Source organism: Xylocopa sonorina, chromosome 9 (genome assembly GCF_050948175.1).
Source record: "Xylocopa sonorina isolate GNS202 chromosome 9, iyXylSono1_principal, whole genome shotgun sequence".
Lineage (NCBI taxonomy): Eukaryota > Metazoa > Arthropoda > Insecta > Hymenoptera > Apidae > Xylocopa > Xylocopa sonorina.
The window spans coordinates 4124444-4147825 of NC_135201.1; the positions used below are offsets into that span (position 1 = coordinate 4124444).

The following is a 23382-nucleotide window of genomic DNA, read 5'->3' on the forward strand; positions in this document are numbered from 1 at the left end:
TTAGAGGATATTGTTTACCGCGATTATCAATAAACAACGTGTTACGTATAAAGTGTAATTTGTCTCATCGAATCTGATAAATGCCCGTTTCATTCCCGGTTCGTTTGTAATTATGCATGGTGTGGCATCGTCTGAAGGTGAACGCATTTACGTATAACATGTCAGAGAACAGGCTTGACATGGATATTGATAATCAGAGCGAGGACGGTGAAATAAAGAAAAGCCCATCGAAGGATATGGACGATTTCAGGTATCGAGTGGCATAGATGTTTGATGTGAATTAACCTTAGTCCACGAACTAAATTGACTAAAATAAACTTCTCCCACCGATGTTCCATTGTACATTGTTTCTTTTTCTTTTCAGCTAATTTAACAAAACATTCGATGCGTATCTAATACGTTCAAATAATTACAATGATGTTCACTCATTGCCGATCTTCTCTAAATTAAATAAATTGCTTTCAGCGGCATAATATAGTTTTTTGTTACATTAATCAGATTAACAGAGAGTTCATTCTAACAAATTAATTTTGTGTGCTTAAACGTTAGTCGTTTTGAGAAAAGTATACTTAAAGCTTTTCAGAGGAGGATGGGGGAGATACAGCCGATTCGTTGGACATAAAACCGCCGCAGGCTGTTGTGCGCCATCACAAGTCTAACTCGTCGAGAAGAAGAGATAAGCACGTCGATAGAAGAGATCGTAGGGAAGAGAAGGAAAGGAAATCGAGGCATCACGATCGCGGAGAGGATAGACACAGAGATAAGCATAGGCACCGCAGGCATGCGCTAGATATTTTAGAGAGATCGGATCGTTCTGAAGGCTCCAAAAGAGACAGGGAGAGACTCGAGAGGTTAGAGAGAATGGAAAATCACAGAGAAAGGGAGTCTAGACACGACAGGAAAGAGAGAACTACAGGAGATCGTGTTTTAGAGGATCTCAGAGAAAGGTATAAAAAGTTTCACACATTTTTTGCTAAATTATACTATTTGTTTATTACATCAAAGTATACATATTAAATTACAGATTGTTAGATAAAAGAAGAGAGAGGCGAGAGGATTCGAGAGATATAATACGCGATTATAAGACGGAGGCTCGCCGCGAGATCCGTTTGGAAGATACTCGTGAGATGCGCGAGACACGGGAACGTAGAGAGATACAGTTGGAAGAAATAAGAGAAATACGTCGTGAGAGTCGCAGTATAGACGATGTAAGAGAACGTCGCGAGATACGCATAGAAGAACACAGGCATATGAGAGTGATAGAGGAGCCGTATTCCGAAACGGAACTAATGGAACGACCCGAGAGAAGCGAGAAACGTCATAAAAGATCGCACAAGCACGACCGACTTCGCGAGAGAGATAGAGAGAAGGCGGAGCGTGAGAAAGAGCATAGAGAGAAACAGTTACGCGAAGCGATGGAAATTGTTGCTGAGGAGCCGGATGAAATGGAAATCAACGAGATACCCATACAGCCGAAAGATCCGAAGGAAATGACCGAACAGGAACTTAGGAAAGAAAGATTACTGGAAGCTGATAGGGAAATGGCCAGGAGGAAAGAAGTCTCTAGATTAGAGTTGGAGGCGCGACGAATGAAGAGGGGAGAAAAACGACCCTTAAGCCCAGACAATAATCAAGATCCCTCCATTGTGGAATTATCAGACGAGAGCGCGAGTCCTATTCATTCTGATGAAGTTCGTTCCAAGTCTATCGAGTGAGGATTTATATTTTGTTGCAGTCGGTGTGTCGCAGTATTTCATTTATGATTTTTAGAAACTTTTTTTATTATCATTCGTTTGCAGATCTAGACATTCATCAGACGGGCAAAGAAGTATACGCGAAAGGTCGTCCGATAGACATTCTTCGGATTCATCCGAATCTAGCAGCGATGATGATGATGAATCGAACGATTCAAATAAAGGTTCGAACGCTGATTCCAATGACGGTTCTGATTATAATAATCCAAGTCCTTTGTCTGTTGATCGATTGGCTAAATCTGATCATTCGGACGGAGAATCGCCTGGACATGTTGATTCTAACGGTGCAACCAAGAACGTGGAAGAAGAAGAAGAGGAAGAGAAAAAGGAAGAAGAGGAGCCTGAACTACCTCCGTATTTGCCAGCAATTCAAGGCACGTCGCTCAATTGTTCTGTTTTACTTAATTCTCGTATTCTGTTATAAAATTCTTTGCATTGCAGGTTGTAGAAGTGTCGAAGAATTTCAGTGTTTAAATCGTATTGAGGAAGGTACGTATGGTGTAGTGTACAGAGCACGCGACAAACGGACAGACGAAATTGTTGCTCTAAAGCGGTTGAAAATGGAAAAAGAAAAAGAAGGTTTTCCAATCACTAGTCTAAGAGAAATAAATACTTTGTTGAAAGCTCAGCATCCAAATATCGTCACTGTTCGAGAAATAGTTGTGGGCAGCAATATGGATAAGATATTTATTGTAATGGATTATGTGGAGCACGATTTAAAATCATTAATGGAAACGATGAAGCAAAAGAAACAGGTTTTTATACCAGGTAAATATAATGTATTATAATATTAACATATAATATATAATACTATCGAAATGAATAAAGTATAATTAAATAAAATACAAATGTCTTTGATAGGGGAAGTTAAATGTCTCATGCAACAATTATTACGAGCAGTTGCACACTTGCACGACAATTGGATACTTCATCGTGATTTGAAAACGTCCAATTTGTTGCTAAGTCATCGAGGCATTTTGAAGGTTGGTGATTTTGGTTTAGCCCGAGAATACGGTTCTCCTCTGAGACAATATACTCCGATTGTTGTAACACTTTGGTACAGAGCTCCTGAAGTGCTACTAAGTGGGAAAGAATACAGTACTCCTATTGACATGTGGTCGGTGGGGTAAGAAAAAAACATTGTGATATTAATGATAATTACTAATAAAATTGTGTTACATTCCTTTTTTTTTTTCTTTTTTTTCTTTATTCAGATGCATCTTCGCAGAATTGTTAAGGATGGAGGCACTGTTTCCAGGTTTATCTGAAATTGATCAGTTAAATAGAATATTTAAAGAATTAGGTACGCCAAACGATCGGATATGGCCAGGATATAGTAAATTACCAATGGTGCAGAAAATTCCATTTGCTCATTATCCCGTGAACAATTTGAGACAGCGTTTCAGCTTGTCTTTATCAGATTTAGGCATCGAGCTATTGAACAAGTATATTTCGTTCGAATAACAACATCTACGATAGTTTAATGTTATTTGTCTCTGTTATGTCTAAGAGAATGTTTTTGCAGATTTCTTACATATGATCCTGCGCAACGAATATCGGCGGAAGATGCCTTAAAACATGGCTATTTCACAGAAGCACCATTACCGATAGATCCACAGATGTTTCCTACTTGGCCAGCCAAGTCAGAATTGGGTGTAAGAACAGCAAATGCTTCACCGAAACCGCCAAGCGGTGGCAAAGAGTACAAACAATTAGGGGACGGCGATGATGCTGATTTAAGTAATTCCGGTTTTCACATGGGTCTAACCGAAGGTGGAAGACAACCACCAGTTGGTGGTGGTTTCCATCTAAAATTTTAAATACAGACGAGCGAATTCTGCGTGAACTGAAACAAGAATGATTTGTTTTTCTACGCAATAAACTTTGTATATAAATTTCGAAATGCTTTGATTTTTCACATTTTGGATTATACATATTGAACAAAAAAAAAAAAAAAATACTGAATATACAATTAAAGATTATTACAGGTTTCATAGAAAAGGGTATAACTTACTTTTAAATGATTTTTGTTTATTCTTGAATGAAATTAGAGTTTATTCTTTGAAATAACATTTTATCAAAAAATATTTTTAAGAGTATGTGTGTGCTTTACTTTATTTTTACAACCATTGGTACTTGCTGCAGTTAAAAAGAGAGATAATGGATGGTTACAAAATTTCATCAACGGAAACGTAGTAATTTTTTTGGTTGAGTTTATTGAGAGAAAGAAAGAGTTACATGCTCAATAGAATCTTTTGAAATGTATATGATAAATAAAGCATAGCTTCAGTGCCGCTGAATTTTGTGAGACGCAATATTATCTTTTAATACAATTTTTTTAACAATTTTATTTTCCAGCGTTGTTCATGTTCTTCGGTAGGCCCAGCAACGAATTTATAAGCTCAGAGTTCCGCTTAGAATGGCAAAGGCATGGTGACAACGGCAGCAGTTTTACAAGTTGTAACTCGTTATTCTGGGAACAAATTTCATATATTTCATTTATTAGAATTATTAAAAGCAGACAAGAGATATGTGTTTTATCCCACTTTACCATTCCTCTAACGAATGGCAAGTTCAGCCCTAACTGATTTCTGTAAGATTCCTCGGTTGCCTCTAACGCTCCTAACGTGATCATCCCCAGTATCGCAATCAAGATCAAGACGTACTTCGTTGATGCCATATCTTGTTTCCAAAGCTATACAAGCGAAGAATTATTAGGATAAAGTCGAGGATGAACAAAAAACTTAATACTTCTCTAATTTAATTTATAATTTAAACAACTTAAAATTGTTACCTGTTTTTTTACACTGTAGTAGCTGTTGCAAGTATAAATACTGTTTTCCGTTAGCCACCTCGGATGGAAGTGTCCTAAGAGCCCCAGCTACGATACTTTTATAGGGGTAGTGCCTCGTGGGAGCTGAAACCTGGTCATGACAGACGGAACTGCGAACGACAGTTACCTTCTTGAAGAAATATCGAAGAAATATCTCTTTCGTTTCTTTTAGAAATTATTATGCAAGCATTGGATACTGCTGGTGACGGAAATTTTTTTGTTACCAATTATCCCGACGAAAAATAACGCTTCAAATCCTTTACTCCTACAAGTAATTTAGTAGCGATGTAGCCTTTGATCGTAATGTTTTTTTCACAGGATTACTGTTCATCAGTCGAAGATTACAAACCCTGTTATTATCTTATTCAGAAATATTGGACCTGGATTTTCCACTTTGACCCTCTACCTCTACCTAGCATGACGAATTACCATACATCTAAACCTTCCTAAGTTAACAGTGTAAGCTCTTTCTCTTCTCATTTCTTTATCGATATCCTGTCCAAACTCCATCATTTTACATATAATAAGCTTGATGTATAGGTGACGAAATTAATCGAGATTATAAAAAGGAAAAATACGAGTGGTAGACAAATAAAAGTCTCGGTGAGGTCAGATTAATATTCATTATTACGGTCGTCGCCGATACGCCGGTTCATCGACGCTTCCCCTAGGTTGTCTTACGTATTGAAATAGCAGATCAAAGTCTAGTACGAGCTTGCTTGGTCAAAGGAACTGATAAGAAACGTACACGCGGTCATATTCATGATCAGTGACGTACGTAAACTACGCGGCGTACGGACGCCTTATCTGTGCTTACGACGCACTGCTTTCTAGTGAATGTTGCGATAACGCAACACGTGCATTTCACGTATACATTAGCGTTATTGGAAAACATTGGAGCTCTTAGACGCAATCGACTTTTTGATCGTTTACAATGTTTTTCACCATTGATTTGTTAATCATATTTCACAAGATTCTCCGTGTCCTTTGATCACGAACGAAGTTCTGCCAATTCTCATAAAGCTCCATAAGCCATTAAAAATGCGAAGCCTCGAGCAAATGCAGCGTAGAAGAGAAAAAGCGAAACAAGAAACTTAACGAATCGTAATCGTAAACTAACGTGGTCGTATAACGTATGGGGATACAGTAATCTAACAATTAAGGGGATTGTATTTATTCATGAGACGCCCACGCAAAGATGAAGAACGATAAACAACGAAGAAAGGAATGGGGAGTAACGAAAGAAGAACAGAAAAGAACTGGGGGACAAAGAAAAAAGAACGAAAGACAGGGAAAGAAGACGAAGGAGAGGGAACGAGTTTTGCGTTCCGAAAACTCCATGTATACGATAATCGAAATCTTGGTACCCCGGGATGTGTGTGGGTCACTAACCAGCAACCAGAATGTTGGCCTGAGACTGGTGTCGTGGCCTTGATTCTTTCTTAAGACCCTTCGAACTTGAAGACATGTCGTGTATCGATCATGTTACAGTTCGGTTTCCTCAACAGTGTCGAGTCGACATCCGAGTATATATACTTTTCTTTGTACTACCAGTAGCTCCTTTGAATCTCATCAAACAGCCTTCTCGTATAGCCGAACCCTGTGAAATATGTGAACCGTCCTCAATATCGTCGAGGAATCAATAACACTATAGATGACGTAATTAAACTTAACTTGATTTTTTCCTACTACAAGCATCGTAACTTTAATAGACAGATTACACCACGACCTTACCAAGGATTCTACGGATTTCCAAGGTGTGCTGCATAAATCACCATCGAAACGAAAGGAACCTTCTCGTCTCCCAAACTATCTATTACATTTCCGTTAATAGCTTTCTCGTGTATACGTCTCTGATTGGCAAAATACTAAACGATCCTGCCTAAGATGTTTTAGGATTCAAGATGCATTAGTGACTTATACAATTAGGACGCGATACAATGTATTATTGGGTCAAGGATCTCACAGAGTTCACAGAGCGACGTCGAATTTTGTTAGTCATCCACGAGGAAACTTTCCTCCCCGAACGGTTTCAGTTTCTATTCCGTCCGCGAAATCAGCGCAGATTTTATCGTGACCCGTGCGAGATAAGAATCCATAAGAGGAGCGTTGCCATCTCGTTTCGTGTTGCCCCGCACAGTCTTGTCCTACGCGTACCCGTGTGACTTAATTATACATTCCGATTTAGCCATTAAAGCGCTTTAACAGGTTTTACGTTACGAAAAACTCTTACAACCTGTATCGAAACACATTTGACTTCCCGATGCCAATGAACCTCAAAGACTACGTCAATAATCCGCCTCGGCGAGCTGATAGCCCTCGAGCACAAACTGGATCTCCCGCTCGGGATTAATTCGGGGAACGCAGAACAATTAATCCATTAGCATTCCGAAATTTGAATACTTGTCCGGTCCCGTTCAATTCCTCGCGGATTATGCTTGCGTTTCGGTCCAGCCGCTCAGTACCATCGTATTCGAACATTATACAGAATCGAATCCGCGCATGGAGGCGTCGGAAGACGCTAGCTTGTCCGTTGTTAATATAGATTCCAACGTGAACGATTTTCGCGGTCAGCTTTTTCCCTTTTCTCGCGTTAGACTGCAAACAAGTCGATAAAACGACCAGCCGTAAGTTCAAGGCGAATCATCGCCGTTCCCCAAAAGTGCATTATTTTTAGGATACCACACGGACTTCCATCGCAGGGATACCTGTGCGCCGTTAAGATCAATTCCCGAATTCTTCAATGGGACCAGTCCTCTGCGACCTCCAATCAGCCACTTCGCAACTTTTTCTCGACTTCGTGACTACCTGTAAATCAGCCAAGGTGGTTTAATAGCCCCTCTGATTTCTACCGATTCCTGTAGGGTGGTCTTTTTTCTGTCCGCCCGGTATCACCTTCACCCGCGAACACATTTTATCTAACCTTGTTTTCAATTTAAAAATCGAACGAACACTTGGGATCCAACGTGTATGTCTCCGTTGCAGGTGGTACGAAAAGAAGAGACACATACTGTATAATGCTGTACGATTCCCGGCGCTGATCCTGCTTGTTGCATTAAAAAAGATACGCGGTACGCAACCAGTATCTTTTTTTCGGTACTATATTTGCAAAGGCAGCATCTCAAGTGGTTAGTATTTAAATTTTGGTTCAGTACTTTGTCACCAAGATCGCTGGTATAAAAGTACTAAACAGTTTAGGTTAGGCTAGTTCCTGTTTAGGTTAAATTCATAAACAGACAATATGAAAAAGGAAAAAACATGATATCGAACTTATATCATTGTAAGTCGAAAGGTAATTAGTTTTTGATTAATTGGTACTTGTTTAGCTGCCAGCAGAGGCTTCGAAGGATAGTGACCCTTCATATTTAAATATTGACCAAAAGGGATTAAAATAATGATCAGTAGAATACAAGCCATTCGCAAAATTATAACCACGGAATCCAGTAGCGGAAGCATTCTTGGCAACGGGTTTCCAGCATCATTGAATTCAAAAATTATGGTAAATAAGAGACTGACATGGCATACGTAAAGAGGGATATTACTCTAAGAACATCGCATTGATCCAGTCCTTGTGCAAAACAAATGCATTATGATACCGTTTCCGTTTATCACTGAAATACAATGAACCTTGGAGGATAGTTAATATACATATTGCACAAAAGCTCACTCAGGGTCAGAAATTATGAGCTGCAATCACTGTTGAAAACAGTCTATACAATACTCGTAACAGCTGTTATGCATACCAATAATAAGTAATCAGAAATCTGGTTTTTAATTAAACGTGTCAACGACCAACGTCGCGTTAACGCGACATTTCATTCTTAATTCTCATTTCATTCAATTATATCACTGGATTGAATTCGCATAAAAGAATCAGCACGCGAAATATTGCGTTCACGAAACGTTGGATCTCAAATTGGCCAATGTGTTAAATAGCAACTTAATTCGTTCATTTTCGCTTCGCGATACGAGCCGGATTCAAACGATTTCATTTGTTTTCAAGCTGCCTAATCGGGATGAGGACGAAAAGCAAGGAACGATGTCCACATCTGGTAGGAGAAAGACAAAGGTGCGCGCATCTGGATTAGAAGGCGCGAAACTGTCGAGGGACAGGTCGAGGCGCAGGATCACGCATACATAATCACGCGACCGGCCGTTTGCCACGGGATGAGACGAGGCGTATCGCGCGCGACACGCTGGAATTGGTGTACGTACACACGGTCGTTCTCTTCGTGGTCAAGGACGTTAGAGACAGGGTCCTCGCGTAGGGTGCGGGAGCCGAGGGGTCCCTGGGCGATGGAGTAGGTATATATGGGCGTCCTCGCGCGTTCAGAATACCAGATTCATGCAAGTTAGCCCTCCCCGCGAAGCGGGTGGTGCTTATTGAAAAATTCATCGCGGACGACTTGCCGCGGAGGAGTTGAATCCGAAGGGGCCCCGGTCGCGACTTCTCAATCGTCGTCGGTCAGTGCAGTGGAATCAGCTGCCATTCACACTTCGAGATCGCCCGCAACCTGGACACACTCATCTGGAGAACATCCCTCCGTTGCTCGTACAGGCCAAGGTTCGTTTCACTCCTTACTACTTTTCTTCATTAATCTCCCCGCAAGCTCTCCTCTTTCTCTTTTCTCATTACGTCCAAAATTGCTGGTATATATCCTTCAACTGTTGTTTTCTTCTTTCTTCCTTCATCAACTAGATGGTGGTGAAGACATTTTAATGCTACTTCTGTGCGTAACTAACACGGGTATGTGGTTATTGGTAGCCGAGAGTGTTGGAAATGTTACACATTTTTAACTGGTAGTAACCAAGATTTACTGCTGTTGGGCCATACTCTTGGAGATGTGATAAAAGGGAAGAAAACATCGTCGTTAAATTGTTCTTCTTTAGACTCATAGAACTGTATGCCTGTGAACCTTTGTGAAATCTTTAGTTTTCTTTACAGAGTAACTGAATGACAGAGATATTAGGGACTGATGAATGTTTAAACGCATGTTGTTAAGTATGAAAAAGTATAAAAGATCAGGAAATGGAGAGATATAAAAGATCAGGAAATTTGTGGACAGAAAGAAAGAGAAATGGCACGTCATTTGTGGCATTGTCATTAATATTTAAAGTGACATCCGAAGACTGGTAGCCGACAACTGGCTAGCAAACATTGTCCTCCGCCTTGCGGTCACTTCCACCTACGAGCGTCGCATTTTTAATGGCTAAACACCATCGCGAAGACTCGAGTACCGGTGCGTGCGTCTTTGTCCTCGGGTGAATCAGCGCAAACTGTTTGCATAAATTTTAATTTCACGGATAATATCGTTATTCATACCCTGATGATCGGTCACCCAGTTCACTGGAAAAGCGTTACAAATATTATTTTACTTTGTAGCATGCACAGTGGCCTCCTATATGACGCGAGTCCGTACAAAGCGACGAAGATATTGCGACTACTTTTTTTGACGTAACGCGATATCTCGTACAACGCGACAAATTACTGTACAACATAGTTTTCTGTAACGCAAATCCTCTAGAACGCGCAAAGTATTAAGCGCGTTATACTGGAGTCTACTGTACAAGTTTACTCGAGAAATTTATTCATGAAACATTGATGTTTCTTCAATGTGATGTTAACTTCAATTGCGATGACTGTAAATATGGATCACTGAGACGTTAAGGTCTTCTAAAAGATAGCAACGATAAATAATTCCGTATTGCGAGATCGTCAACAAAATTGTCTTTTTGGTTGTCGACAAAGGGATCGGTCGTTTGCCAAGGTGTACTTTAACTACCAGACACTATCATCATACTTTTGATACGATGCAATTACTGTAGCGACTTGGATTCTTGTAATGCGAAGCACATCTCGCTCTACATTCTTCTTTTTCGGTGTCGGTGCACGCTTGTCTCAAGTGCAAGACAGGTTTGCGCGGTACGCACGCACATTGCCAGCGTATGCAAACGTGTTTAGGTGAATTGTTCAGCAAACCTGGTTTCCAGGAAAAAGAGGATATCAGTGTGTTTAACACCCAATATCTTATACAAGCACGTACCAGTTCGTTAATTGCAATTATTTGTACCTGTCAGAATCATCGCCATGTTCAATTTATGCTGACTATTAATTATGCTAACGAAGAAGATATCATGGAGACACCTGTGTCATCAATTGTATCATACTTTACCGGATAAAACATGATCGCCTCTAACAAAATTGGGATTCCTTCATTAAAATGGAACAAATGAATGTTTAATGTATTGTAGATGTAATCAGTAGATGATAGAATACATTGGTTTCTGACGAATTTGTTACTTTCAGCGATGATTCCTTGGCTGTTCCTGGTTTTCGTGGCTGCGACGACCGCGGGGCCTTCGTACAGGGTATCACTGCCTGACATACTAGAACCGCCTCTATTAGATCCTGTTCCAAGAGAGACGGACGTGGAGATTATCCACGCAACCCCATTTCAACGGGGTGCAATCGAGAGCCCACCAGTGACTGACAACTCGCTGGAGGATCCCACCGTCACGCATGCAGAATACGGATCTCGAAGATTTCCGTTGCGTGACGCGGTAGAAGCGTTGCCCGCAAATAAGATCGATTTCCAAGTCACCAATGAACATTTGAAGGATTTAAGCAGGTAAGTGTTTCCTTGTTAAACAAGCATCTTAATTGGCATTGAATTTCCTTAGCGAAGTGACAATGTTCATCTTGTATATGTCTCTCATGAGTAATGCATTACTCATTGTTAGCCAAAACCATTCAATGTTTTGAATCGACAAGTAATGTATTTCAATTAACTTCTTGCTCGATGGACAATTGATGATGGTTTGTGTTGCTCCAGTGGTCGAGTGCCTTTGAGGGACGCCGTTGAACATCGAGAAGCACCCTTTTTCAGCAGCATCGATCACGAGTCCATTTGGATTGAGCCATTAGCTCCGCCGACCTTAACGAGAATACAGCAGATCGTCAATCCAAAGGTAGTGTGCCATTTGGACTCGAGCGCGGTACACAGGGCGGAACCGTTCTCTTTGTTCCCACAATCTGTACCTGATCATCGGTGCAGTCATTTAATATACTCTGCTACTACTTTAGGTATTTGTTCGAGCTCGAAATTCATTTTTGTTATAATTAACGATAACACAGGATGTGTTGTAAATGAATTGCTCATTTGTAGACCCGCAGGATTTGGTGATCGTCTCCAAGGACCGCGAATACGATGAGATCAAGGGTAACGCGATAGCATAGTTTGTCCATGTTTATTTAAAAACCATTAACTATGTTTTTCATAAAAATTATAAGTGCAATAATGTATGATTATGATTATTATTATTACAATTATAATTATATATTATTACTATAATTAAAATAATTGTATTAAATATTATAATTATAATAGTAATATCCTATATTAATATTAGTTAAAAGCATGTACCTTTTTTTTTCATGAAGTTGATTTCTTCTATCGAAATGTTGTTCGAACTTTACGTAGTGAATTTTGGCTGAACATGGACAATCTATTAATAGATTTACAATTAACACACGAAACCGCGAGTCCCGTTAATTTATTCCATCAATTCGTACAGGTGGGTATAAAACAGTAACGGGACATCGATCGAGGGACCCGGCGCTGCGAGTGCTCGTTTCGATCGCGGCTCCAAATCGGGGAAAACTCTTTTCCGAACTGACCAAGAACAAGTGCACAGTTCATTGCGAGAAATTCGCCAGGTCCGTCGTCAGTTTTCTTCAGGCGCATGACTTGGACGGGATCGAAATCGACTGGGAGAGCTCAGCAGAGCGGTCGAATGATTTAAAGTCGCTATTAAAAACAATTAAAAATGCTTTCGCCGATAAAGAATATATCATAGCGGTTGCCCAACGACCAGATGATCCAGTGGACCGACAGATCACTTCCCTGGCCGATTTAGTTCTTCTCAGAGCGTGGCGAGACAGTCCTGTTTACAGAAGAGAGAAATTGGCTCTTCATACGGCACCGTTGAAGTACGTTATTCGAGTAACTAATAAATGGATCGATCGAGTGCCAAGAGAACACAGGTCAAAGATCGTGCTTGGACTGCCCGTGTTTGGGCAAGGCTACACTTTGAAATTTGGCAACCTTACGGGTGCTGGTGCGCCAATCATTGGCCCGGGGATTGAAGATGTCTATAACGAGAGGAAAAGTGGGAGGATGGCGTATTACGAAGTAGTTATTAACAATTTATTTTACCTGAAAAACGTATAGGAAAGAAATCATCCTATACTTACTTATCATTCTTTGTTTAGATCTGTGAAAAACTGGAAGACAGATTGTGGACATCCGGCAGGGACGAGGAAGGGCCGTACATAAAACGTGGCGATCAATGGGTCGGTTACGAGGATCCGTTATCGGTAAAAATCAAAGTAGCGTACGTTAGATCGACCGGACTCGGCGGAGTTTCCTTATGGTCCCTTGACCTAGATGATTTTCAAGTAATTGCCAATTACATATAATTACTATTTATGAGAATATTTGAAGCGAACAAACATCGTCGTACTGTAAGATATTTTATACTTACATTGTTTTATTTTCAGGGTATTTGCGGTAATCCTTGGCCAATGCTGAATGCTGCTACCGAATCAATTGGCTTCTATGACAGCAGTTTGCTGGAAAAATGTTCCACTGATAGTCTTTATAGCGACCCCGAAAATTGTGCAGGATTCTATTCTTGTCATGATGGTATATAACGTTAAAATCATTATCCAGACAAAACAATTAAACTTGTTATTTATTTTTTTAATTAATTCGTTCACGCACTCGTACAGGAATACGCTATCAAGGCGAATGCGAAATGGGAAAGTATTTTGATTCTGTGAGCGGCCGTTGCGTAAAAGCGAGCTCGGACATTTGCAAACCAAAACAGTTTGATCGAATAAAAGACGATTCTTACCAAACGGAAACGAAGGGGACAGAGGAATCACAGCATTTGGAAGTTTCTTCTGAAAGAGGACCGCGCGTAGCCTGTTACATAACTTCATGGTCTTTATATCGCAAGGGTGACGGACTGTTCGTCCCAGAACGGTTAGACTCTCGTTTATGCACCGATATTATCTATGCGTTTGCTGGATTGAATCCGGACACGTTGCTTATTCAACCTTTCGATCCTTGGGCCGATATAGAACACAGTAGCTATACACTTTTCTTTGTATATACTTATTCCAGCCGAGAGAATCAAAACGATATGTAATTAACGAATAAATATTTTCAGACTTGTACGAACGAGTAACAAAGATGAAAGAAGCGAGAGTATTATTAGCAATTGGTGGTTGGACAGATAGTACAGGTGATAAGTACTCTCGTTTGGTAAGCAGCGGTGCTGCTCGTCGCAAATTCATCACGACTACGATCAACTTCTTAAAGAAGCACAATTTCGACGGTCTGTCCATCGAGTGGAACTATCCAAAGTGTTGGCAGAGCGACTGCAGGAAGGGACCCGACTCGGATAAACCAAATTATGTAAAGTTCATTCAGGAATTGAGAAAAGAGTTTAATCAGCAAGAACCAAGACTCACGCTGGCTGTAACAATGTCAGGGTATAAGGAGGTCATCGACAGAGCCTACGAGGTCCGCGAAATATCGAACCTGGCAGATTTTGTATCAGTGATGTCCTACGATTATCATGGCGCCTGGGAATCAAAAACTGGCCATCCGTCACCGCTGTTTGGCAACATTGGTGACACTAATCCGTATTACAATGTCGTGAGTTTCTAAATAGCACAGTAGCATATGGAGTAAAAATAATTTATTACCAAAATTGATTTAGAATTCCACACTGGACTATCTGGTTAGCCTGGGAGCAGAGAAATCGAAGCTTTTGGTAGGCATACCTTTATACGGACAAGCTTATCGCCTATCCAGCGAAGATCTGACAAACCTTGGAGATCCAGCTACCGGTCCGGGAACTGCTGGAGAGTTTACTAAGCAACCTGGGATGTTGGCCTATTATGAGATCTGTGATAGAATCAAGAACAAAGGCTGGAAGAATGGACTAGGTAAAACATCAAAGAAGAATGAACGATGCTTATTTTCCGCTTCAAATGATTGTTGAAATTTTTTTTTCAGGACCAAGTGCTTATCATAAGAATGAATGGGTGGCCTATGACGATCAGGAGAGTATTTTCGCGAAGGGACGATATATTTTACAAAACGGTTATGGAGGCGCCACTATGTGGACCGTGGACTTGGATGACTTTTTGAATCGATGCTGTTCGGAGTCGTTCCCTTTGTTGAAAAGCATAAATCGTGCGCTAGGTCGGTAAATCGACCCATAAAACTCTCGAGTCCCTTTCGAACACACAGTTTAAATATCAGAGAAGTAGAAACAGTATTTGTTCGCAGGTCGTTTGAAGAATAAGATTTCCGAGGGATGTCAACGACCGCCAGAGCCAGTTACACCGCAACCTCCAACTCTAACGACTCACAGTGACGCCGTGGAAGACACTCCACGACCAACCACACCGATGTCTAAACCCACGACTTGGCCAACATGGACAGAGAAGCCAACTGTGACAACCACTCAGCAAACAACGCGAACGACCTGGCCGACTTGGACTTGGACGCCGAGTAATAAGCCAGATTCGACAACCCAGAGCAGCACCACGTACTCCTGGACTCAATCGACTAGCAGTGTATCTACGGCAGAGGTTTCGACCAGGTATTCTAGTCGTGTACTCGTTGTACACTCAAAGAGCAAACGTTATTTTATAAATTATCATTATATATTGTCTCACATTTTTTGTGACAAAAAATTGCAGTGCATCAACGGATTCATCGCCAGAAGTAGGGATCGAGGAACCGTCGAAACCAGGAACATCGTGTATGACAGGGGAATACGTACCAGACTCTGACAACTGCAAGAACTACTTTAGATGCGTGCTTGGCGAATTGCAACGCGAACAATGCGCGCCGGGGCTGCACTGGGACGCAAGACGAAGCATCTGTGACTGGCCAGCTGCGGCGAAATGTCAAGTGGAAACTGGTAAGGCTGTCTATTTTTGTCGTCTATATTCATTGAAAAGAATTTCTTTTATAATTTCTCTGAAAGACGCAATATATATAATCAGCAAGATATCATCTTACATAACAGCATGATACATATAAAGTCTTCTGAAATTTGAACTTCTTAATGTCTAGAAATCTTCATTTGTTAAATGAAAGCTGTTTAAAGAAATAATAGTGCCTACAGAAAAAGGACTCAGCTAACGCACCAAGATAATTCAATCGTTTGGCTTTAGATGTTATACGACAATTGTACGGTGTATTGGTCTGCGTAATTCCTCGGGGCACTGTCGTTAGCAGACGCATTGGTTCATTAACGACAGCAAACCTGTTTATTCCTGTGCTACCTCAGTAAACATCATCTTCACTCCTCCGCACATTTTTCCAGAGGTTTTGTAACCACCGCCTCCAGGCAAGCACCTTCTCCCTGTAAATCAATTTATCATGCAGAAGCATTCAGTATCGTTGAGGGTTCTGCATTGTTCGCATCTCTTCGAAAAAGAATGATACCATCCTACTTTATTCACACAGTTTTCATTTTGATCTTCATGGATTCCATTTTAATGATAATGTGCAAAATTTCTCAACCATTCGGCACAAGTACACGGATGGATATGGAACTATTGATTAGAAAAATAGTTTGTGCTATATTGTGACATCTTACTTTTTGTTTAAAATAGATACCGTTACCGAGAGACCATCGTGGACTACTGTAAGGAGCACTACGACCGCTACAAAAAGACCAACCACTTTATCAGTATGGTCTCCTTCAGAAGCCACCACCCAGAAACCAATAGTTACGGAAAGTCCCGATGAAGAATCAGAGAAAACTTGTGTTCATGGCCAGTATTACTCTTATCCGGAATCATGTTCGAGTTTCCGAATCTGTGTGAATGGAAAGTTGATCTCTCAGCAATGTGGACCAGGATTGAACTGGAACCAAGAAAAGAACATGTGTGACTGGGCATTCAAGAATCCTTGTATCGAAAAGCCAAAGAAAAGCGCTTCCCTGGTTTCAACGAGTACCAAATCTACTGTACGTGAAGTTAATTGTTATTACTCCGGTTATTAATTGAAAATTTAAAAAAGATCTCCAAACCAGAAATAGAATAGAAATTGGTATACCTTTTCAAGAATTCTCCAATTGTTTTTTTAGTCGTGTACACCAGACAGCTACACCAACGTGCCAGGAGACTGTGAAAGCTTCCAGGCGTGTTTATGGGGTCGCTACGAGTTGTTCCGTTGCGCTCCAGGATTGCATTTTAACGACAGAACTCGAATATGCGACTGGCCATCCCGAGCTAACTGCCAAGAAAATTCTGTATCGACGAATAACCAAGATTCTAACACTTCCAGTGGTAAACCAGATGTTATTGGTAGTCCAACTGTTTCTAGTACTGAGAAGCCATGGGTACCAAGTACAACACAAGCCTCGACCACTTTACCATCAGCCATAATAGATCCTGACAAAGTTTCTCCGTTGAGCGGACATTACAAAGTACATTCATTATCATTATTTATGTACTTATAATAATGCTTTATTTTAATTAACGATGATTATTCATTTTCTTTCAGGTTGTATGTTATTTCACTAATTGGGCTTGGTATCGAAGAGGAGTTGGTCGTTATCTACCTGAAAATATTGATCATACTCTGTGCACACATATTGTTTATGGATTTGCCGTTTTAGACTACTCGGATCTCATTATCAAGGCTCATGATTCTTGGGCCGATTATGACAATCGTAAGGAGTCATTTATTTCAAGGATATTCTGTCGTTCTTAGTAAATGTATAATATGATCTTATATGCGAATCTGCCTCCAACAGATTTCTATGAGCGTGTAGTGGCGTACAAGAAGAGAGGGTTAAAGGTGTCTCTGGCTCTGGGTGGCTGGAACGATTCAGCTGGAGATAAATATAGTCGTTTGGTGAACAGTCCTACTGCTAGAAAGAAGTTCATTGCTCAAGCTATCCAATTCCTAGAGAAATACAATTTCGATGGACTCGACTTGGATTGGGAATATCCTGTATGCTGGCAAGTATGTATATACCAATCAACTATAAATATTTTTCTTCCTTGATCGTATTTCGGATTGTATTTAATATCGGCTTTCACTATAGGTCGATTGCAAAAAGGGTCCATCTTCAGACAAACAGGGATTCGCGGACTTGCTGAAAGAATTAAGCAGTGAACTGAAATCCAGAGGATTGTTACTCAGTTCCGCCGTTTCGCCAAGTAAACAAGTGATAGACAAAGGCTATGACGTTCCAGCTCTCGCTAAATATTTAGATTGGATCGCGGTAATGACTTACGATTTCCATGGACAATGGGACAAAAAGACTGGGCACGTGGCGCCGCTATATTACCATCCTGATGATGATTACCATTACTTCAACGCGAACTATTCCATTAACTATTGGATAGCAAAGGGCGCGCCTCGTCGAAACATCGTTATGGGTATTTATTTTATTAAGGAAAGACGAATTTAAAATCTATCAGTTATCTAAATGATTTATTCTGATAACAGGAATGCCACTGTATGGACAATCGTTCTCCATAAACGACCAAAGTGCAGGTACAGGATTAAATGTTCCAGCGAGTGCTGGACAAGCAGGAGAATTTACTCGAGCTGCAGGATTTTTGTCCTATTACGAGATCTGTGACAGAATACGGAATCGTGGATGGAACGTTGTTCAAGACTCGGAACACCGAATGGGTCCGTATGCGTACAAGGGTAGTCAGTGGGTCAGCTTCGACGATGTTGAGATGATTCGACGGAAAGCTCAGTACGTTCGAGATATGGGCTTGGGTGGTGGAATGGTCTGGGCGTTGGATCTTGACGACTTCCGAGGACGCTGTGGTGATGGACCGCATCCATTGATGCATACTCTTCAAAGAGTACTAGCCGGGCCTCCGAGCGAAGCAGAAGAACGTAAAGTCCTTTTCGTTTTTGTTTATTTACCTTGTTCTTGGACTTTGTATCTTTGAGATGAACATTTCATATTCTATTTATAGCTGAGAAACCACCGATTAATGAAGAAGATTTAGATCAAGGCCCAATGGCAACCACAGTTGCACCTACAGTGGCACCCACCACCGTTAAAACGCCTGTACCATCGTCGACCTCGCATGATCAACCTGAACCTAATGATAAGTTCAAAGTGATTTGTTATTTCACAAACTGGGCCTGGTATCGTCAAGAAGGAGGAAAATTCTTACCGGAGGACGTGGATACTGACTTATGCACTCATGTTCTATACGGTTTTGCAGTCCTCGACGGGTCACAGTTGACTATCAAGTCGCATGACCCGTGGGCTGATATAGATAACAGTAAGTATTCAGATTTATTTCGTGCGATCTTTTATTTTTTTTATTTATTACTGTAATTTTATTTGTAGAATTCTATGAAAGGGTAGCTGCGCTAAAATCGAAAGGAGTAAAGGTATTAATGGCCATTGGAGGATGGAATGATTCAGCAGGTGATAAGTATAGTCGCCTTGTAAATTCACCGTCAGCTAGACAAAGATTCATTGAGAACGTGATCCGATTTATCGAGAAGTATGAGTTCGAAGGACTAGATTTAGATTGGGAATATCCTGTGTGTTGGCAGGTAAAGTGAACTGCAATCTACATTCAACTTATCGTTCCGTTTTATAATGTAAACTTATTCATGAGGACAAATTTTGAATACAAATTTCTGAATACATCTTTGAATACAAATTTCAGGTGGATTGTAAGAAAGGTCCAGCTTCCGATAAAGAAGCGTTTGCTAGTTTCGTAAGAGAGCTGAGCGAACAATTTAAACCAAAAGGTTTATTGTTGTCCGCTGCAGTTTCCCCGAGTAAACGCGTCATTGACACCGGCTATGACGTGCCAACCTTGGCAAAGTATTTGGATTGGATATCCGTGATGACCTACGATTATCATGGTCAATGGGATAAGAAAACCGGTCACGTCGCGCCTCTGTATCAGTTACCCAATGATTGGGAACCAACCTTCAACGCGGTACGTGTTTCACACTACAAACCATGGCAATTAATGTGTAAAAGCTCCCATCCTTAAACATCAAAGACCAGATATACTAAAACCTTCATTTGTATGCTACAGCAGTCTATTCTTTTTATAAAGATTCAACTATAGCCAAGATACGTTACATGCAAACTTTACTGGAGATTTATATAGTTTTTGTAGAAGTTTCTTTCATTAAAATTAATAATTAAATAAATATATTACAATGATGTGCTTTCCAGAATTTCTCGATCCATTACTGGATGGAGAAGGGTGCTCCAGCAGAGAAACTTGTAATGGGAGCACCTTTGTACGGCCAGTCTTTCTCTTTAGCAGAAAGAAGTCAGAGAGGATTGAATGCGCCGACTTACGGTGGCGGTGAAGCCGGAGAAGCTACAAGGGCCAGAGGTTTCTTGTCCTATTACGAAGTAACTTATTCTATTTATCTCCTTCAACTATCCTGTAGACATATTCCCATAAATAAGTTCGTATTATTTAAATCTTTTGCTATTACAGATTTGTGAAAGAACTTTGAAAAAGGGCTGGACAGTCGTCCAAGACAAAAAACGACGCATCGGCCCATACGCGTATAATGGCGACCAATGGGTTAGCTTCGACGATGCGAAACAAATTAAATTGAAGGCAGAATTGATAAAGGACCTCGGCTTGGGCGGCGGTATGGTGTGGGCTCTTGATTTAGACGATTTCAAGAACAGATGCGGCTGTGAACCAAGTCCACTTCTGAGGACTATGAACAGAGTTCTAAGAGATTATCCCAAAGGGCCGTTGTGTCCAGTAACGAGCGGTGAATATATTAAAAATTGGAGATTAACTTTGTCAAATTAGTATAACATTAAATGCAGAAAGTCAACGCGAATATTAATATTTCCGGAATAGAATTTATAACCATCGATGCTGGAGAATCTACTGTATCGACAACCACCGAACGACCAAGTTGGGAAGTTACTGCTTCCCCCAGTCCAACATATTTACCGCCAATATCGACGACCACTGACATTGACGATACTGACGAAGTAGAAGCCAGCCCGGCATTAGAAGGCATTTCTCCTGAAAACTGCGGCAATCGTTTATTCGTCCCACACAGGACAGACTGCTCCAAATACTACCTGTGCAATTTTGGACGACTCACTGAATACTCTTGTCCTCCTGGTCTTAAGTGGAACGAGGACCGTTGCGATTGGCCAGAAAACACCAAGTGCCAGGACTTTCAACGGCAGGTGGGCAGTCTTTAATTTTTCCTTACCTTCAGAAATAACAAAGGGCATCATTTCCTAAATAATAATTCTGTTAACTTATGCAGTCGAACGAGCTGCTGCCTCTAATTAACTACAATGATATGGTAGAGAAGAAAATAATTTGTTATGTGACGAAATGGGCGCACAAACGATCTGGAACAGGACACTTCCTGCCAGAGGACATCGACCCGGATTTATGCACACATATCATCTACGCTTTCGCCACGTTAGGTCCGGGACGATTCACTATACAAAACCTGCAAAATATCGAACAGCAAGAATTGCTCAATAAATTAATGGACATTAAAAAAAGAACCGGACTGAAAGTTCTGCTTGGTTTGGGCGGTTGGGTAGAATCCGAGGACGACAAGTACAGCAAATTGGCGCACGATGCACTCGAACGACAAAAGTTCGCAAGCCACGCTTCTCGTTATATTCAGAATCATGGATTCGATGGTCTTGATATTGTTTGGGAGTATCCAGCATGCTGGCAGGTAGATAGAATAACAAATTTATAATTCATATAGAAAAATTTATAAAAAATGCTAACGTCTAAGAACTTCACTTTAAATATTAATTATATAAAAGTTCACTCTTGTCTTAGTCTGTGCATGCACTGCCTACGTCTATTTTATTTAAATGTAACTGAAAAATAATTCGTTTTCTTATAGGCTGATTGTAATCGTGGTCCATCAAGCGATAGGGAAGCATTTGCAGCTTTGTTAAAAGAACTGAGCACAGCCTTTAAACGCAAAGGCTTATACCTCTCCGCCGCGGTTTCCGCTGGTAAACAGATCATCGACGTCGCTTATGATATCCCAGTATTGGCAAAGTACCTTGATTGGCTCAGTGTGATGAGTTACGATTATCACGGCTTTTGGGAAGGCAAAACCAGTCACGTCGCGCCACTTTATCGTAATCCAAACGAGTTGACCATGTACTTAAACGTGAACTTCTCAATTACCTATTGGTTGGAGCAAGGTGTTCCACCAAGCAAACTCGTGATGGGCGTACCAACGTATGGTCAGAGCTTCACGCTCTCGAGGAAACCGCAATTACAAGACAAACCAGGCACCGGCGTAAAAGTGTCAGGACCTGGGTATCCAGGCGATTTTACCAAGTCAGCCGGCATGCTTGCTTTCTACGAGGTAATCTGTTTTATACAATGAACAATTAAAATAATACAGAAGACAAGCGTTCAAAGCAAATAGTCATTTCTAATTAATTTCTCAATCTTGTCTATATGACAAAATGCTATATAATTTTCACATCAATCTTACAAGGTGCTAATTGATCTTTACATCTACGTAACAAAATGCTACTGCTTGTTATATCTGCATGACAAAAAGGCTAACCAGTTTTTATATTCAAAGTTCAATTCCAATGTTTTCCCTTTTTACAATCGTTTACAGATATGTGAAAACGTGAAAAATAGAGATTGGTACGCTATCAAAGATCCAGAGGTTCTGGTTGGACCATACGCCACAAGGGACGACCAATGGGTCAGTTACGAGGATGTTACCACCCTAGCGCAGAAGGTAGTTCGACCATTTGCGGATGATGCAATGATGATGACGCTCCTAATGATGAACATGTGACTCATTCAAACATATGCATATTTCTTTTTCTAGACTGAATTCATAAAACATCTGAATCTTGGCGGCGTCATGGTCTGGTCCTTGGATCTAGACGACTTCAAGGGACACTGCGGTTGTGGAAAATATCCTTTGGTAACGGCTCTTAGCCAACGGATCAGAGGAAAAAGGGACCCCAGGATCGATTGTACTTGAGATACGCTGTATCTTCTAAAAGCATGCGAACGGTTTACGGATGATAATTCATTGACATTGCATTCCACTTCCACGAGTGTCGATAAATCTTAGATCGTTGAAAGAACGTGTCATCCAGCGTAATCATCTGTATAATACCAATTCATCTCGAAAGCAACGCTTTGATACGTTTTACAGACAAAAAAAGTGACGGTTCGAATTTACGTTGGCGATCTTCCTATCACGTGGCAGTTTCTAGTGACGCGTTTATAAAAGGATGAAAACAAGTTTCGGCGTAAGCACTTTCGGAATCGAAGCCGTGTTGTTTTTCAGTCTCTAGTATTCGCATATTATCTTTGTTATATTCGTCATAACTCCCTGCAACAAGTGTGGCAATAGTTAGGTCACTTGTTATATACCAATCGTTACATTACTTTATTAGTATTATTTTAACGGATACAAACATTGCAATTTAAAAAAAACGAAAACAATTCTTCGACCCAATTTTTTACCTGTCTACTTTTTCGGACAGGATTACTAATGTAGTGAGGCATTGCGTACGATAGATTGTAGGATAAACATCATACAATAATTCGAGTCGCACGCAGTACACCGATCGGTTATGCAAGTCCTATAATATGCTTGAAGCGTATATTTAAAGATAACAGTAAGAAAAAAAGGTTAACGATGGATGAATAATTGCTTACAAGGCTTACATCGACGTGAATGGAATTTC

The 23382-nt window shown here is 40.6% G+C and overlaps 3 protein-coding genes across 6 annotated transcripts; 2 read left to right on the forward strand and 1 right to left on the reverse strand.

Moving 5' to 3' along the window:
* The first annotated feature begins 16 nt into the window (after positions 1-16).
* On the forward strand, positions 17-3649 carry Pitslre (cyclin dependent kinase 11B pitslre). Its single transcript, XM_076900416.1, has 8 exons — positions 17-250; positions 576-947; positions 1025-1711; positions 1800-2128; positions 2196-2522; positions 2616-2880; positions 2969-3199; positions 3280-3649. Exons 1-8 carry the CDS (start codon positions 117-119, stop codon positions 3572-3574), a joined length of 2640 nt encoding a protein of 879 aa, XP_076756531.1. The 5' UTR covers positions 17-116; the 3' UTR covers positions 3575-3649.
* A 371-nt stretch (positions 3650-4020) lies between these two features.
* Positions 4021-5361, reverse strand: Pdf (Pigment-dispersing factor). 4 transcript variants are annotated; one of them, XM_076900542.1, is made up of 4 exons: positions 5219-5361; positions 4561-4717; positions 4306-4449; positions 4021-4227 (listed from the first exon to the last, which is right to left on the reverse strand). In XM_076900542.1, exons 3-4 carry the CDS (start codon positions 4432-4434, stop codon positions 4102-4104), a joined length of 255 nt encoding a protein of 84 aa, XP_076756657.1. In that variant the 5' UTR covers positions 4435-4449; positions 4561-4717; positions 5219-5361; the 3' UTR covers positions 4021-4101. The 4 variants fall into 4 exon arrangements, with proteins under 4 accessions (XP_076756657.1, XP_076756654.1, XP_076756656.1 ...); XM_076900539.1 differs by having other exon boundaries at positions 4030-4227; positions 4306-4436; positions 4549-4717; XM_076900541.1 differs by having other exon boundaries at positions 4030-4227; positions 4306-4436; positions 4549-4697; positions 5219-5327.
* Positions 5362-8629: 3268 nt separating this feature from the next.
* Positions 8630-23152, forward strand: LOC143426584 (putative chitinase 10). Its single transcript, XM_076900146.1, has 29 exons — positions 8630-9151; positions 10895-11216; positions 11421-11671; positions 11754-11807; positions 12163-12779; positions 12860-13045; positions 13148-13292; positions 13379-13738; positions 13822-14312; positions 14377-14605; positions 14676-14864; positions 14952-15267; positions 15368-15591; positions 16292-16647; positions 16768-17109; positions 17187-17355; positions 17440-17651; positions 17734-18070; positions 18141-18545; positions 18629-18943; positions 19012-19223; positions 19340-19618; positions 19864-20049; positions 20138-20426; positions 20519-20859; positions 20943-21371; positions 21549-22025; positions 22290-22415; positions 22509-23152. The coding sequence occupies exons 2-29, from the start codon at positions 10897-10899 to the stop codon at positions 22665-22667; spliced, it is 8016 nt and encodes a 2671-aa protein (XP_076756261.1). The 5' UTR covers positions 8630-9151; positions 10895-10896; the 3' UTR covers positions 22668-23152.
* Positions 23153-23382: the final 230 nt, after the last annotated feature.

Coding starts and splice junctions, on each gene's coding strand:
- Pdf (XM_076900542.1), bottom strand. CDS start 4,434: ATGGCATCAACGAAGTACGTCTTGATCTTGATTGCGATACTGGGGATG. Junction 4,228..4,305: donor TGCCATTCGTTAGAGGAATG/GTAAAGTGGGAT, acceptor ATTTGTTCCCAG/AATAACGAGTTACAACTTGT.
- LOC143426584 (XM_076900146.1), top strand. CDS start 10,897: ATGATTCCTTGGCTGTTCCTGGTTTTCGTGGCTGCGACGACCGCGGGG. Junction 14,313..14,376: donor CTAATCCGTATTACAATGTC/GTGAGTTTCTAA, acceptor AAATTGATTTAG/AATTCCACACTGGACTATCT. Junction 17,110..17,186: donor CGTTGAGCGGACATTACAAA/GTACATTCATTA, acceptor ATTTTCTTTCAG/GTTGTATGTTATTTCACTAA.
- Pitslre (XM_076900416.1), top strand. CDS start 117: ATGGTGTGGCATCGTCTGAAGGTGAACGCATTTACGTATAACATGTCA. Junction 251..575: donor AAGGATATGGACGATTTCAG/GTATCGAGTGGC, acceptor GTATACTTAAAG/CTTTTCAGAGGAGGATGGGG. Junction 3,200..3,279: donor GGCATCGAGCTATTGAACAA/GTATATTTCGTT, acceptor ATGTTTTTGCAG/ATTTCTTACATATGATCCTG.